The following is a 17,651-nucleotide window of genomic DNA, read 5'->3' on the forward strand; positions in this document are numbered from 1 at the left end:
TGAGTGATCTGGATCACTTAGTAAACTGGGCGTGTCAAGGCTGATTCTCCACTCTGGCACTTTGAGTGCAGAAGGTGGGGGCCTGCAAGGATTCTAAAAATACTGGCCACTTCAGGCTTGTATTAAACTCCCAAGGTTATAGCTTTTCTCTGACCTTGGATGGGTAGATGCTGCCAAGTGCAAAACCCCTTTGAGAACCCAGGAGGGCACACTTGGGAATTCCTTCCTGTGGGGTACCCTCAAGCCCTTTCACACACACATACCCTGGGGAAGAGCCGAGAAAGAAAAAACAAAGGAAATCAGCTGTTGCCACCAGCTAATTAAACAACCTGTGCACAAACCTCTTAGGACACAAAAAAATTCAATCCTGTTCTTAAAAAAGGTAAATTTTATTAAAAACAAAAAGAAAGAAAATACACCTGAAAACTTAGGCTATTGCTAGGTTTAAAAAGAGCAAATACAAGAATTAAGCATCAAGAATGGTTTTCTTGAGGTCCAGCTTAAAGGTTACAAGCAAAACAAAAGCATCTGGAGTTAGCACAGAGGAGTCCACAAGCCATAAAGAAATAAAAGGAGATAAACCTGATCGCATCTTCCTAGACATTTCCTGATCTACTTACATACCTGGGGGTTTCAAATGAGGAGTTTCGAGGTATGATCCAAATGATTTTTCATACCTAACTCAAAGCTTCTTAAAGCATAGTTGCTACCTTGTTCCCTCTCTCCGGAGAACAGCACAGACAGACAAAGGTGAAGTTTTTTCCCAATTTTAAAAAGTTCTAGCCCTCCCATTGGCTCTTTTGGTCAGGTGCCCACTCCCTTCCTTTTACCTATGCAGGGAGACGTTTTAACCCTTTACAGGTAAAGCAAGTAGAGAACAACTACTAAGAGGGATTTTATAGCTAACTGGCTGGCTGGGTGTCCATAACAGGGGGCTACCCCCACCCCACTTCATTTATCACAGGGTGTAAGCAAACAATATGTATTTTAATATGGCTAAATCTAGGAACTAAGAGTGAAGGCCATACTTATACAATAGGGCACTCTGTCCTGGGAAGCAGTGACTCTGAAAAAGATTTGAGGGTCATGGTGGATAATCAGCTGAACATGAGCTCCCAGTGTAACACTGAAGCTAAAGAGCTAATGCGAGCCTGAGATGCATAAACAGGAGAAGCTAAAGTAGGAGTAAGGAGGTTATTTTACCTATATGTTTGGCAGCAGTGTGACCGCTGCTGGAATATTGTGTTCAGTTCTGGTGAAGATAAATTGATAAAGGTTCACTAAAGAGCAGGCCAGCCCCAGCTTTTTTGCCACCCCAAGCGGCGAAGAAAAAAAAAGAAAAAATGAAAAAGCCTCGATCGGTGGCACTTCGGAGGCAGCTCTACCGTGCTGCTTCATTCTGTGGCGGCAATTCGGTGGCAGGTCCTTCCCTTCCGCCACTGAAGACCCGGGTCTTGGGTCATGGGGGATTCTCCATCACTAACAATTTTAAAATAAAATAAAGACTGGATATTTTTCTGAAACATCTACTCTAGAAATTATTCTGGGGAAGCTTGTGTGATACAGGAGGTCAGACTAGATGATCACAATGGTCCCTTCTGACCTTGTAATCTATGAATCTGCATCTTTAGGTGATTAAATCTGGTCCTTATTGTGCCCTGGGTTGCTGCTTATGTGGTCCATGCCTAATGCTGTCCCGGACAAATATACAAATATTTCACATATTAACTGCCAAAAATTATTTGATTATACAGGTATATTGAACTGTGCTCCCAGAACATTAAGTAGTGGGCCATACCAGTAGGAAATGATTTTTTTGACACATAATAAAAATAAACTATGTATTTCGTGTATATTACATTTCAAATAGAAAAAAAATGTTGAACTTTATAAGTAACTTAATCCCTCTTCCCAGGCACAGTCTTTCTGCCCATGTAGATCTTCCATATTTACTGAATATTTGGAATTCCAGTCTCGTTCAAAAAGATTTTTTAATTGTTCCTGTATAACTGGCTTCTTTCTTTGAGGATCTGTTGAAGTCTGGTTGACAATCAGCCCAACTCCAGCTGTATTACTAAAGTAATCTTTTGACCAATTGGAAGTTCCTACAGGATAGAAACATTGATGGTTAACAAGGAAGAACAATTTTATTTCAAATATTTTGTTGGACAGAGGGGCAAATGGGAGACGTGACATTGGATGAAATTTCAAGCCTGGGGCCTAATGTTAGACTCTTCAATACATATTTAAGGCACCTAAATATAAGTGGACTGATTTTCAGAAATGTGGTACAACCACAAATGCCATTAAACTCAATGGGAGCTGCAAGTCATCAGCATCTTTGAAAATCAGGCCAGCTGTTTCTCATTTGAGGGCTCCAATATAGACGAGCAACTTTAAGTGTCAGCTGGAGGCTCTTTAGGAGTCTAATACAATGGAGGTTGTGGCACAGATGCACTGAAAGTACCCATTATAGAAATAGGAGCAAGACACAAAGTTTGGATTCGGGCACCCTTCATGGTAAATTTAGCTAACATTTGACATAACACCCAATGCCATTTCAACTCTGCCCAACCCTGTAGTTCTGATCATGTCTGAAACTATACATATTCAAAATAGGACGCTTACCAATATATGCCACTTTATCAGTGACCATATATTTGTTGTGGTTCACTCTCCCGAAAGGGATGTTTGTGTGATTCAGAACTGGAACAATGAAGATTTTCTGGATGGAAAATAATTACAAAGCATACGTAGAATTACTGGAGTGAAGCATAGATTATATTATTGGATGCTGCAAACTTTCTTTGTTTTCAAATAAAAGTCTATATAGAATAGAATAGAATAAAATAGAATAGAATAGAACAATATTTTCAAAAGCTCTGGCTTTAGATGGTTTATAAAACAGATTTTGCTATTAGTCAAGAAAACTAACTTGGACAAACAGGTGACTCCCACTGTGAGCAAAACTGGGTAAGACAGCGTGATCAGATAAGTATAATATGTACTTCACAACGTTCCATCTGTAAAGAGCTATCATATTACAGTAAAGACAGCTAAATACAGTTTTAGACAGCTGTTTAATAGTCTTACTATTCTGCATTCATCATTGATTGTTGAGCATTACTGTACAGTTGAATGGGCTGATCCCAGACAGAGACTGGTATTGCAAAGAGCAACAGTGCCTTACAATTTTTTTTACTTTAATTAAAAATTACATTTCAAGCCATTGTTTGTTATCTTCCCTGCTAAAAATCCATCTATCTTGATTCTGTTATTCTCCTCTATCCATCCACCTGCACCAAGCTGGGAGCGCCCCACAGCCAGGGCTTTCACCCTAGTAACCACATTGGTGTATTTGCAGGGAGATCACTAGTAAGGAGTCCCATTCATAAAAGTGTGAGTGGTGCTACTAATCAGACAAAGTGTAATTTCTTAACCATGCCATGCCAGAAAGATGATGCTGTGAAAGTTGTTGGAGCTTATCAATTAAATTACCACAATGACTGCAATGAGTCAGCTATCCTCTTTGTAGATTTCTTTGCATGTACACTAATATTGCAAACTGGCTTGAAATAAGTACAGCCATTGCTTCCTAGAAGAATATCATCATCACCATGACCAATCCCACAGGGATATAGAATCATTGCAGGTCAAGTGCCAGCTGGCTCTGTCTTTAGCTAGGTCCTTAAGATGGTCCGGCTGTATATTCAGTTTACATCTATCACTGGCAATCACATTGCACCACCAAAGCTTTTGGCAACTACGTAATCGCTATCCATATAGTGGCATTCCTTGGTAAATATGCTTCATAATTCACTGGTCTTCCACCCTAATAATATGTCCAAGAAAGCTGCTGAAATCAAGCCAGTGCTGGTGGAAGCGGTTGCTGGGTTCAGTTAAGAATAATGTTGAATAACATTGCCTAGGCCCAAATTTCAAAGGGCTATTGCTGCAAGGTCTGTAATCAAATTTGTATGCACATGCATTTGTGTATACAGCTGTACATTTATACACACAAGTAGTTGTGGTGCCTGCTTGAAAACTGCCTTTTTTAAAGGATGGCCCATTATGTCAAAAGAGTTTTCTTATCTTACCACATCGATGGTGATGTTGGTATGTGGATCACTGAGAGCACAAAGTGACTGCAAATAATGGAACATGGACGGGTCAGTGTGGAGCCAGCAGCTGATCAAAAGCCTGATTTTTACATTGTGGTTGAATGCCACACGTCTCAGAGCATTGTCAATGTCTGGCCAGTATCTATAGGAATGAAAGTAAATGAACAGAAAAACGCATTCAGAGAAAATTGAGACAAGAAATATCTCCCACCACACTCATAACAAAAGAAGCACAGCAATAATAATGCAGAGCTGGATCATTCCTTTGAAGGTACTGCCTGGAGTCAAAGGCAATGGGGAGCCCTGGGGATAAACCAGGAGTCATTTTGCAGAATGCCTCCAGGATATGTCATGTGCACAGAGGCTGTTCCCACTCTATACACTGGTCCCACTCCATCAGCCAATGTAGATGGAGGAAAGGGCATGGCACCATCTTCTCTCCATCCCTGCCTGCCCCCATTAGTATGCTGTAAGACCACAAAGGAGTAAAGACCCTGCTCTGAGTGCAGAGACTAATGTTCTTCCCGGCACTTGTATGAGCCACGCTGTGGGGGAAGGCTGGTGACAACTTCCATGGAGGGCAGAATATGTCTTATAATTATTAACTCTTAATACCTATGTAGCACTTTCACTCCCTAGATTATAAAGCACTTTACACAGGAAGGGGAGCATTATTAGCCCCATTATACTGATGGGGAAACTGACACACAGAAACTTGCCCAAGGTTCCCCAGCAAGGCTGTGGTGGGTTAGTTTCCTTAACCTATTCCCCTGCCACTGGGAGATGTCTGAGTGCTTCCAAAGGGAATTATTAACCAATAAAACAAAGACCTAGGGCTTTGTTTCCTCAGATCCTCTCTCTCTCTCTCTCTCTCCACACACACACACACACACCCACCCCACTGAAAGCAACAGAGCTACTCATGCGTTTTCAGAATTAGGTCCATGAGCCATAATATATTTGGAAGTCTTGGAAAAACATTCTGTTTAGGGACTATTCTCCATTGTTTTACCCGTTTTCAATTAATTAACCCCTGGGTATGAAAACAGAAGCTTTGTTCCTTCTGAGTTCAGCTGCCTCAGCTGCTTCTTTCTGCCCAACCTGAACTAATCAGCCACAGTTTGTAACATTACAGCTGGTTGCTGTGGAGATGTGCAAGGGCTCAATCCTGCATTCCCTGGACCCTCAAACGTCCATTTGCATCAGATCAGGAGAGAACATAGAGAACATAAACGGGGGATTAAGGCTTCAAATGGAGAATGCACAGCATTAATAAATGGACTCCTAAGGGGAAAAAGAGCCTGTTTTCATACAAATATTCTTAGTGAAAAAGAATGGGAGAAGAGAAATACAGAAAATTAAATATATGACATAGAACAGAATTTCCTCTGAACTGTCTGATTTGCAAAATTATCCATCAGGTGGCAGCTGCTCTGTGAGTGATTGGATAATACTTTGATATTAGGAAAAACTTTCTAAATAAAAGGGTAGTTAAGCACTGAAACAGGCTTCCAAGGGAGGTTGTGGACTCCCATCGTTAATGGTTTTAAGAATAAGTTAGACAAACACCGGTCAAAAATAGTCCAGGTTTACTTGGTCCTGCTTCAGTGCGGGGGACTGAACTAGATGACCTCTCAAGATCCCTTTCAGCCCTACATTTCTATGATTCTATAACCCATCTCTCTCTATAGATGGCTAGGGCTGCAGGTAATACACACAGTCATGCATTCATTATGGAACAATGATCATTTCTGAGCACATGTACCATGATATGACTGTTGATAGATGCATACACTAAATGGCAACACAGGGCCCAGTATGTTTCTCACAGGAGACTTGAAGCAACACACACATATGTAATTACATATGATCTCTATCAGACTTTTTTTAGCGATTAGATAACCCAGAAGTGCTAGATACAGATATAATTTAAAATACTCAGAGAGGTTGGCTGCATATAAACTTCCTAATTCAAATGCAGTTGAGGGTTTTTGAGGCTTTTTTAAAAACACCTAATGACTCCACAGACTTCTGTATTACTCAGAGTGAAGCTTATGGTCAGACACTATATAATTCTAAACCCAGAGAGAATCTGATGGTTGTCCACAGAGCACTAGCTGACCATATAGTGCCTGCTACTTCCCTTCTTTTATAGCTCCTTCTGCAGGCGTTCACAGCCTCAGTGAAGAGTCTGAATGCCCTTAGAAGTACTTGTAAAGTAGGAGGAAAAGGTAAAAAAACTTCATCTAATACCACAAACATAATGGGAGGAAGCAGAGGAGACCAGAGACCATTGAGAGATACCAGGAGGAGCAACGTTTTTTTTTTAAATTTTACCCTGAACATATCTCCCTAGGTTTTTGTAACTGCTATTCTTTTGCCTTGAGTAAAGTTTGGAGGGAAAAGGCCTGATTCTTCAGCTTGTGTAGGTATTTACTCCAGTAAACTTTCTAACAGTAAGTGTAGTTAAGCACAACTAGGAGATTGAGGAATCCCCGTGATTGAAAGATTTTAAGAACAGGTTGAATAAACACCTGTCAGGGAGGGGATGTGTTTAGTTGGCCTTACCTAAGCACAGGGGGCTGGACTTCATGACTTCTTGAGCTCCCTTCCAGCCCTACATACATTTTCATGAAGTGAGAGCAAAGGCAATGTAAAATGCTACCAAAACAGAAGGGTAGTGTTTTACACACACTTTGCAGTGGCATAACAACTGCAGAATATCCAAAGTCTCAGTTCACTCCATGAGTTTAAAAAATAATATTAATATTTCTAAGGGGGGGGGGAAATGCTGCATTTTTGGTATGAACAAATTTCTGCAAAAGCAAAGGACATTTAGTTATGAAAACAGTTGACTGCTTGATCCAGGTTTAATCTCTTACTTTGCTGGGTGTCTGAAGCGGGTTGTAGGAAAATACTCCATGACTGAGATATACACATATTCTTCTGCATCATTTATAATGTCAATAATAGAAATGAGGTCGTGAGTACGACCCTTTGGGCAAAACACAGGAGGAGAGGCCTGTAAAGGAGGGAAACAAAGTCTGATGATCATCGTACATTTCTCTGTTCCTGTCCTACTATTTAAATTTTCTTTCAACAAACTTTAATTGATTGAATTATATTAACCTCGACTCAGTTTTGATTACACATACAGAATTTCCCAAGCTGTATTCATTTACAGGTTCAGGAACTGTGTAAACAATTTTTAGGTTCGAAAACTGGACCCCAAATCCCAGAATATAATCAATGTGCCCACCAGCTAGCTAATATAATAAGGAAGAAACCCTATAGAATAGGTCAGTAATTCTTTATTTCAAATCTACTAGCCATTATAAGGTAGTAAAAGAAAGTTTAAAAACCATCATGGGCTAGAATTGCAACACACTATTTACTACGGGCCAGATTTTGACACTCTTAGTCACACTGAGTAATGCATTAATCCTAAAGTAGTCTCTTTCAAATGAATGGGAAGACCTGAGCAGTAGGTTACTACAAAATGTGAGTGACCTATGGCAGGATCTGTCCCTATGTTTTCATCTGAAGATACAGGGCCTGGTTCTATATCCCTTACTCATGTTGCGTAGGACCTTATTCCATGAGTAGCCCCACTGAATGGAGGGAATTCAGTATTCCACTGAATTGTGGAATAAGTTGCTACTCAACCTGAGTAGAGCGTAAATGAGCCCGAGTAAAGAGAAAAATACAGAATATGACATTTCCAGCAAACAGTTTGCCGCAGTTTACCAAAAAATATTTTAATTTTAAATCTGCTTACAGAAAAATAGGCTGTTGTCAAGGTTCCATTAAACTGCACGTCCAGAGGCCTATACTTGTTAATTTTGGTGGAGTAATTGCTCGGCCATGGGGAGGGAACGGTGGCATTAGCATGCCCAAGATCCCAGTATGTTCTGAACGTTTTCCATAGATCATTGGCTAAGCAGCTGCAGTTGTATATCACGGCACCAACTTCTTTCACCTGCAGAGAGAGTAAACATATGTCAAAACCCGCTCTTACACCTCAAAGGCTTTCTTCACCCCACATTGTTTTCCTGATGTGCCCATATTTTATATTACTGTCATGTGTTGGCATGGGGAACTATAATCAAATATGTGAATGATAATTTCTCACACAGCTCCGATCCCATGGATCTCATCTCTACCATATGTATTGAGGTGAGTTTATGTTTAGCAGTATAAAGTACATCTGACCTGAGAAAATGACCTCCAGTCCATATTTGCACTGCCAATATACATGTGTTTCATATCTACAATCCAGAATTTGGAATGCAGCACTCCTTTTGTCAAATGTCCAAAATTGACCCTTCTTACATGAGCCCCTAAGGAAAGATATTGAGTAAGGGGGGGAAACAAACATGTTTTAGCTAAAGTAATTCCCAACACAGTTTTTAATTTTAATCTTAACATGAAAATGGAGTGTAATCTGTATCATTCTTGTGGTGACCAGAACATGTATGGATTTCTAATATTTGTATAATATATGTATATTAGCTAAAGCTTAACTTTCAGAAAAGTACCTTAAATGTATATCAATATTCACAAAGGACCCAACCCAGCAAAGCACTTAAATTCATGCTTAACTTTAAGCATGTGAGTAGTCTCATTGATTGCAAATTAAACATGAGCTGGATTGGATCCTTGGGTCCTTGTTTACAACATTATTTACTTGGGTCCATGTTTACAACACAGCAGAACTGTATAGGCCTTGTGAAGTACATACAGTTACCTTTTTTCTTCAAAACCTTAAGATCAGTTGAATTTACAGCTAAAGTTGGCAGGCTTGTTGCAATATACACTGAGACATTCTCCATAAGTAAACTTTCAAACTTCTTCAGAATATCTTCACCCTGCATATAATGCACCACTCATTATGCTGCACTGTGACAATGAACAGCAAGGACCTTCTAAAAACAGGTACTTCATTTGAAGGAAACACATACAATACAAGGACGGGAATGTTAATCTTTAAGTGAGTTTCAGCTAGAGATGGACTAAAGACACAAAGTAAAGACCTTGATCCAATTTATAAATACAACTTTGCTTCCTATCAATTAATATAATTTGCTGTAAGGTCCTTACAGCCAAACACAGAAAACATTAGAACTGAAATATTTCTGCAGTTCAAAGATGAAATACAAACAGCAACACAAACTATTGGCTGCTGATACATCGAATTGATTTTCTGAGTCATTTTTATTTGAGGATGAAAGTAGTAGGGATTATAACAGGATGAGCTGGCCCTTTAAGAAGGTAGGGACTCAGCTGCACCTCTACCACACCTGTCTCTTCTCCCAAGTGGAGGAAATGAGCAAAATCATGTGATAGGCAGGTCATAGGAGGGAGGAAGGGCTAAGAGCAGCTTGTGGGTCACAGGGAGGGAGAGAGAAGTACTGGGATGGCAGATAGAACAGGAAGGGGACATTAGAAGGAGCGGCAGGGCAGCCGAGATAGTGGAAAGCCCTGTTGTGTCGGGTTCTGAAGGCTGGAAACCCATAGAAGAGGGTGAGCAAGGGTTTCTCCTACACTGCCACCTAGTGAGGTGAAGCAGTGATCCCTGCAAACAAGGCCAGGCACATGAAGACTGAATAGAGGCCAGGAGAGGGCAGAGCGAGCCCAGGGGAAGGGCAGCTTTGGAAGAGAAGAGAGACTCTTGGAAAGGAAGATCAGGGTGGAAGACTCTTTTGGTTTTGTGTTTGGTTGGACTCTGGTATCCTGGACGGCGTGGCTTTCTTGTGATTTGGCTAGAGGGCTAAGCCACCTCTGTCATGTCAAGCTCTGAAGGCCAAGAGGATGGTATAAGATGAGGGTAAACTATGGCAATGGAGGGTCCTGGAGCCAGACCGGATAGGTGCACTGCTCCATGGATCATATGTGAGTTTATTCCTGTTTTTCTCTTACCTCTTCAGAAGATGAGTCATTTACATGTATATCTTCTCCTGTGAGAGACCAGTAGTAAGAAGCCACATGAATTCTTTCCTGTGCCATGTTGAGGAGACCCATCCATGCTTGGTACAAGGGTTTCACAGTGGTGCTATTTGTCTCATAAGGCATGTCAGAAGGAATACTTTCCACAAGTTCAAAACTGCAATGGCAATTGCATATCATGAGGCAAACATTCATGAACTGAGAGTCATCCATGCAGGACATTGAAGAATATTCCTCTCTATCTGCGGTAATGGACAATTCTAAATTAGAACCCCAAGGGCTGGGCAAGATGACCAGAGAGTGTTTATTGGCTCTAGTTTCTGTAATCCCATGAGATGTGTAATCAGAAAGTTTAATTATCTTCCCAAATTAGTGGTGCTTTATAAACTGTTACAGTATGTTGCTTTGCTATCTGCCTCCTTTTGAGGTTGTTAACATTATGACTATTTCTCTATCAGTTAATTAACTCTCTCTCTCTCCAAACCATCAGATCTGGCTTACTTGCATGAATCATTACATCTATTGACATTGTCTTCATTAATCATCTTGTCTTCCAAGATCTCTCCAAAGAGTCCTTGCTCCTCCATCTGCTGGTAACTGCTGATAATGGTTTCTTTGTCCTTTGGAAAATCTACGTTGACTGGTTTTATGATGTAAATAGCCATCAGGACAACAAACCCAACTATTGAAATCACTCGTATGAACTGAACCTAGAAGAGAGTTCATGTTAGAGATGGTTTGTCATAGCTGAAAAGCCTTCCAAGAGCCATTAATACTGTAACGGGTACCTATCACTTTACAAACAAGTACCTGAATGTTAACTCTGCTTTCAGCTACTATCAAACAGTTCATTTGCACCAGATACGTCATTCAGACCAAGGACTCTGAGCTTGGAGCTGATTTTACTTTTTAAATTTTATTTTATACCAATACACCAAAAATCTTTTCTTTACCCAAACTTTATTTGACATGTTTCATTTTTCTTTAACACAAGAATAGCAGATATTCATCTGTAACGCAGCCTGAAATACCGAGTCATAACCATAATTAGTATATTTACAAACTTGGGAAAAAAACAAGCAGGCAGTTTTGCAGAAGTCAGAAATATAAATATAAATACAAATCAGAAACATAAAGCCATTTTTTGGTTCCAGGCCATTGTTTGTTTTTAGACTTCTATACCTCAAATGTCACTTTGGAAAGTGGAACTTAGCAAACCATTAGTCCATGAGATCGATAGTGTTCCTCTTTATGCTTTCATTTTGGTCTAACAGCTTGGTGTTTCCCTTTTTCTGTGTCTTTCATAACCAGAATGTCTGGCGGACTTACTTATATACAGGTACAGTCCATGCATTCATTATGAAACTTACAACATATGACCTCTATATGACTTTCCTATATTAAGGAGATCAAGCAATGGAGCAATAATTATAAATATTAGGATCATTTTTACCTAGTCATGTCCAAACCCTCAAAGGTGTTTAGGCACCTAACTCCCACTGATTTCAACTCTAGAGAGTACCTCTTGCAACTCTTAGGAGCTGGGAATGTTTGACACCTTGTGGAAAGCACTCAACACCTCTGGGCTCTAAAACCTCCAGGGTGTGGACCTTCCTTTCCTATTAATTTGAAAATGCCTGGTAAGCCCTAGGTGTAAATGTGAATGAACAAAAATGATTGTAAATAATAGAAATTAAGACAATTAGATTTTAAACACTAAGAAAACATTTAAAATACCACTTACAGTGTAAATCTCTGTTTGGTTTTAATTTTTGTGTAAATTCTCTAATGCATCCGACGAAGTGGGTATTCACTCACGAAAGCTCATGCTCCCATACGTCTGTTAGTCTATAAGGTGCCACAGGACTCTTTGCTGCTTTTACAGATCCAGACTAACACGGCTACCCCTCTGATACTCTCTAATGTTTGCAACACTACCATCAGTTGAAGGGTGAACCTCTGTATAAAACAAACCCACCTAAAATGAGCATTTTGGCCTGTAATGTTAACAGATTACAGATGGATCATCTAATTAAGAAATGGTGTGACTCACAGTCCATTCCCACTCTCAGTGATGTCAGTTGCAAAATTCCCATTGATTTCAACAGGGTGAGGATTTCCCTGAATGAATGCTAATGACATGGGTTATATTGTAATATGGGTTTCCAAGGGAAGAAATCCACATAGAAGACAACCTGTGCTTAGCACCCCTATGCCAGAGTGCTGGGAGCAAGCTTGGGAGGATAAAATAATTCTAATGGATTGTTACTTGGTGACTAAATCAGGGGGAACATTCACCCCAGTACATTCACCCCAGTCTAGATAATACTTAGTTTTGCCATGAGTGCAGGGGACTGGACTATGATTCTAAGACACATACACACACACAAGGCTCGATGAATCGCTTAATCCCTTAAAATAGTATCCAAGTGGTACATCGGCCTTGCAGATGAATTTCATCTTCTGTGTTACATGGGGCATTTTAAAGGGTAAATCCACTGTAATTTCACTGAAGTCAGTGGCCCAGATCCTCAGGTGGTGGGTAAATTGACAGGGCTCCATTGACTTCAGTGAAGGTGTGCTGATATACACCAGCTGGAGATGTGGTCCACTAAATTTGTGTATTTATCTATTTGCCTGCTGTCACTGTCGGATCTGAGCACCAATGAAGTACATGGCACTGCTTGCACGAGTGGGCGTTACTCTCACAAGCAAAGGCTGCAGGACTGGTCTCTATATTGTCACACACTATGGGGCCGATCAGGGCCCCGGTTAAGTCAATGAGGATTTTGGCCACTGACTTTGCTGCAAACAGGCTCAACCCATATAATAAAAATATTATTAATAAAATGCTATTTTTTCCCAGCGATCTTGATACAATGCTATGTATTCTCAGTTCTCATTCACTCACCACGGAGTGTTTGAATACCTACCGCTTTGATGCCTTTTTGATCATTTGAGTTTAATTTCACATAGGAATACTCATTTAGCAGCAGGGATTTTTTAAAAGCATTGTTTCCAATCTGCAAAACAGAAACGTATGTACAGAGGAAAAAATAAGAAACTGAATTATGTACTATGGCAAGATTTGTATTAAGACTGTTACGCACAGAAAACCAGGCTACTGCAGTTGTACTTTATGGAGTTGTGGAAATGACAAGCGTACAGAACAGTCATCGTGTTATGAAGCTTTGGTGACATTACTAGATACCACGATGACATGGCCCAGTCTTTGCACATGGAATGCATTCCCTGTAGCTAATTTGCATGGAAATGACCCTCTCATTCTTCAGATCTCTCCTCAAGACCTACTTCTATCATGGTGCCTACAAATAAATTAGCCAACTAATGATGCCAAAGTATAGAAGCTAGAGGGGATAGTGGATCTTTTTCAAATCTAAATTGTCTAACATTTTCACTGTATATTTTGTCCTTCTTCCCTACCCTGTGCACTGGGGTTGGCTTCGTAGATTGTATACAACCACGGATAATAAACAACAGCCCACACATGCACAGGAGGGAAAGCTGTGATTCCATCTATGGGACTGGTTATTATTATTTTTAATCATGTTTATTACAGTAGTGGCTAAAGACCAACCAAGAATTGGGCCCCTTTGGGCTAGGCACTGTACAAACACAGAGTATTGGCAGCCTCTGCCCTGAAGAGCTTACGGTCTAAATAGACAAGACAGACACCAGGTCGTGGAAGGGGTATAGAGTGACCCATGTGAGGGTGGCAAACGCCATCTTAGTTTCACTACATTGTGTGGGATGTGGATTTAGTTAGGAGGCGGTCACCTAAATGGAAAGAAAAGGGAAAGGGGACACTGAAAGAAAGGGTGGTATGGGGGACAGGCCAGATGAAAAGAGGGTAAGCATGCAGGTGCGGACTGAGGCTGAAGGGAAGAGATTGTGAGGCACAGGCTACAGAGCTGGGGGAGGGGCACTGCCCAGGCTACGGCCTCACCATTTTTAAGCAGGTACATGGAAAATAAGGTTGCTATCTTAGTTTTCTATTCTTGTGCTGGTTGCCAGTCAAGAGATGTAATCTGCTGGGGCTTTGGCTGTGCAGTCATGTGCGTGGGGGGGGTGGGGGTCTCGTAACGAGTGACTGTGCACGTCACGGCTGGGAGCACGCTGCATCCGGCACCTAGGTCCCAATCTGCATGCACAGTGGGCAGTGTGCCGCATGCCTGGCCCTCCCCTGCCAGCTGCTGAAACCGTGCAGGTCCTCGTAGTGCTGGGCACGGGACTGGAAGAGGGAGGGACCTGTTACCCCAGGGCGAGGATCGCCAGCAGGGAGGGGTAAGGTAAGGAGCGGAGTGAGGGTGGCAGGGACTCTTGGGAGGGGACAGGAGGGAGAGTCCCCCAAGGCTCAGGCTCCTGGGAGGAGGTGGGTGTAGGGGTTCATTGGCCCGGGGGCAGGGATGGGCAGGCTGATGGTGGGGTAAGTGACGTGCCTGAGAGGGGAAGAAGAGGTTCAGACGCAGGTTGTGGGGCGGGAAGGGCAATGTATCCCTCCACTTTAAATGGCACTCCATGGCCCCTGCTGGGACAGAGCGGGAGACCTGGCGCAAGCAGCCAGTCAGCACAGGGCAAAGAAAGTCCAGTCAAACCTGTAGAAGGTTCTCTGAATGTCCAGAGGTCCCTGCTGTGGCAGCTTTTGCAGCTGCACATGCGGAAGGCACCACCTGGGTCTTAGTCTCTCCAAAATGCGTGGGGGGGGGTTTCCCCTGCACAGTTCTGGGTCTGGAATGGGGTACTGGGGAGAGGGGATGCCCAGGCTAGGCCCCATTTTACCCCCTCCGCCCAGTGCAGCAATCCCAGCAGCTGCTGCTTCTGGCTAGAGCGCTTGGTAACAAACCTTCCATTCTGAGTGCACTTGGTGGAATCAGAGAACTCAGATATAGGAAAGCCCTGTGAGGTGCCATCCCACTCCCCATGTTAAATCCTTTTCTGACGCATGTTGTCTGATGCCAGCAGGATCCCTTGAAAGAACTGCAGCCCTGTTATATGCGCCTACAGATGCATTATGCCTTAGCATCTAGAACTTGCGAAAGTGGCAATTAACATGTTTCACTTCTCTTTTCCAGTAACAGTTACAAGATGGGTTTGGACAACAGCATTTCTCTTTCACATATTATCATGAACAGCCTCCCAACTTGCCATAAAAAGCACATGGAATAAAAACCCCATTTTGTTCAAATTAGGAAATTCTATGTACCACTGACTCTGATGCATTAAAGTCAACCGAACTGTACCTACTTATACAAGCTGAGGATGTGGCCCCAAAGTTTAATTTTCAAAAACAGAAAAAACAAAACAACAACAACAACAAAAGAATACACTCTGGAATCAAACAGAACTCTTAAAAGAAAAGCAGAAGTAGTAGCCCAATAAGGAACCACAACTCGTTAACAGCTTTATTTGACTTTGGTGGACTTTGTCACTTACTTTCAGCGACTAAAGTGCAAAGAACAAAAGTCTTATTCAATTTTGCTTATCGGATTTCACCCGGAAGGCTAATACTAGACTACCTGGATATACACGGGTTGGGGCATTTAAGCATCATATAGAGGTGGATTGGGGGTTTTCCCCTCCAAAATCCCTTTTGATGGTGTCGTATTAAGGGACTGTTAAATAGTAACAGCAACAAAAGAGCCTCAATCTGGGTTTCTGATGAGTTTTTTTTCTCCAGGAGAAATGAACTGTTTCAGATTCCAAATTTCAAACATTTACAAAGATGAGTCTCTAGAATAAAACACCCTCCCAGATAAAACAGATAGAAGCTGTTTTATGTGCCTCAAATTAGTAAGGTGCCTTCATCTCCCTGTTTCCCAAAAGTACAAGATGACAGCATAATCGTTCAAAGTACTTACCATCTTGGCAGACTGTCTGCTGTGAAAATGCTCTGCCTTCTTTTGTTCAGGCTCACAGCTGCTGTTCTGGCAGCCAGCAGACAAAATCTCCTGCAACAGATTTGTCCGCCCCCCTCCCCCCCCCCCCCCGCTACCCCCTTCCACATTTGCTTTTTGCTGTAGATAACTTCCTCTTCAGGGCGGGGGTTTCACAAAGCTCATAAATAGATAGAGATCCCAAGTCACTGGCCCTGCCTATCCGAGTGACACCTCAGATTCTGGGGCCCAGTCCTCAGCTGGTGTAAATCAGCATTGAAGTGGCTTTCCAAACAGCTCCTAGGGCCCTGCTTCTGTTGAACTAAATGGCAAAATTTCCACTGGCTTCAGTGGTGCAGGATCAAATCCTAGATCAGCACTGAAAGGCTACAGAGAAAAGCTGTGTTAGGGGGAGTAATAGCTCTTCAATGCAGTGTCCACGTGAGATGTCCCAGCAGGTTTACTTCAATAATATCAACTCTTATTGCACTTAGCACAAGCACTGAGGGCCCAATCCTGCAAGGTGCCACGTAACAAGGTGTGCTGAGTACCCTGGACTTGCATCGACTTCAGTGGGTGCTGAGGGGGCTTAGTATACCCAGGAATTGCTTGCATCTTGCAGGATTGAGCCCTTAGTGCATAAAGGTTTTAAAAACACCAGGCAAAATCTTGGCCCCATTGCAGTCAAGGCAGGACTTCCATACCCTATCATTGGGCCCATCCCCTAGCCCACCACTCCCCTCCCAGATTAGGTGTTTCTATCACAATAGAGGTAAAAGAGGCTGAACCAAAGGCACAGATTTAACAGCCAGCCACGCTGCTTTGACTACATACCAGGGCGATATCCTGGCCCCACTGAAGTCTATGACTAAAGTTCCATTGATTTCGATAGGGGCTGGTGTAGCACCACCCACTACTGAGTGCTGTATGCCAGGCTTAATTCTGGCCCCCTCTAGCACTACATCATGCCCATTTATTAGCATCCTCTCTCATTTATTAAACATGATACTGGAGCCGGTGGCAGCAGCGATTCCTGCTGTCTGCATGAGGCTAAAGATTCAGGACTCTGAAATTGCACAAGACAACAATGAAGTTTGTTAAAAGCAAACCTTCCTTTCAAATCCAGATCGCCCGGGACACCACCCTGTAATTGGGTTGCCCCTTTTGGCAATGAAAGGGAGCTTGATCGGAAAAATCTCTAGCCCACTTGAGACGCCTGAAAGGGGCCTGGTTTTCAGAAAGTGCTGAGCACCCTCAGGCCTCTTCGAGGCATTCTCAAGCCGAGGCTTCCAAATGCACTAGTCACATTTGGAAAATCCTCTCCATAATGATCTTCTTACCTGCACATGCACCAACCCACAGGGACTCTGGGATGTTGCCACCAGAATCCAGGAAATGGAGACATTTCTCCTCCCCATGGTTGGCTCACTGTCCAGCTGCAATTCTGATGGCAATATGCCCTCCTGCTTTTCAGCCCTCTGCGGTCTAGCTCCCCCCTATTTGTCTGATCTCACATTCATTTCCTCCGCTAGCTCTGCATTTCTAAACTGCCTTCTCTCCATCCCCTCCTCCCTTCACAGCTGGGGCTCCCTGCAGCAACCAGCTGGGACTCTCGCACTTGCCTCCTACAGAGCGCAAACCCCTCTCACTTTAAAAACCTCTCTCTTCACTTTAGCCCAGGACTGACACA

The 17,651-nt window shown here is 42.3% G+C and overlaps 1 protein-coding gene across 1 annotated transcript; it reads right to left on the minus strand.

Annotated features, from left to right (window-relative positions):
* Positions 1–880: 880 nt before the first annotated feature.
* Positions 881–17,309, minus strand: PLD4 (phospholipase D family member 4). The gene is made up of 12 exons (XM_045012874.1): positions 17,302–17,309; positions 15,947–16,118; positions 13,001–13,090; positions 10,569–10,777; positions 10,041–10,224; positions 8,869–8,989; positions 8,334–8,461; positions 7,900–8,100; positions 7,004–7,143; positions 4,098–4,263; positions 2,629–2,725; positions 881–2,105 (listed from the first exon to the last, which is right to left on the minus strand). The coding sequence occupies exons 1-12, from the start codon at positions 17,307–17,309 to the stop codon at positions 1,888–1,890; spliced, it is 1,734 nt and encodes a 577-aa protein (XP_044868809.1). The 3' UTR covers positions 881–1,887.
* Between the last annotated feature and the right edge of the window lie 342 nt (positions 17,310–17,651).

The sequence above is a fragment of the Mauremys mutica genome, chromosome 4 (assembly GCF_020497125.1).
Source record: "Mauremys mutica isolate MM-2020 ecotype Southern chromosome 4, ASM2049712v1, whole genome shotgun sequence".
NCBI classification, from domain to species: Eukaryota; Metazoa; Chordata; order Testudines; family Geoemydidae; genus Mauremys; species Mauremys mutica.

Coding starts and splice junctions, on each gene's coding strand:
- PLD4 (XM_045012874.1), bottom strand. Junction 10,778..13,000: donor ATCAAAAAGGCATCAAAGCG/GTAGGTATTCAA, acceptor ACTCTCTTCTAG/GTTCAGTTCATACGAGTGAT. Junction 2,726..4,097: donor CCAACATCACCATCGATGTG/GTAAGATAAGAA, acceptor TTTTCCATCCAG/AAAATCTTCATTGTTCCAGT.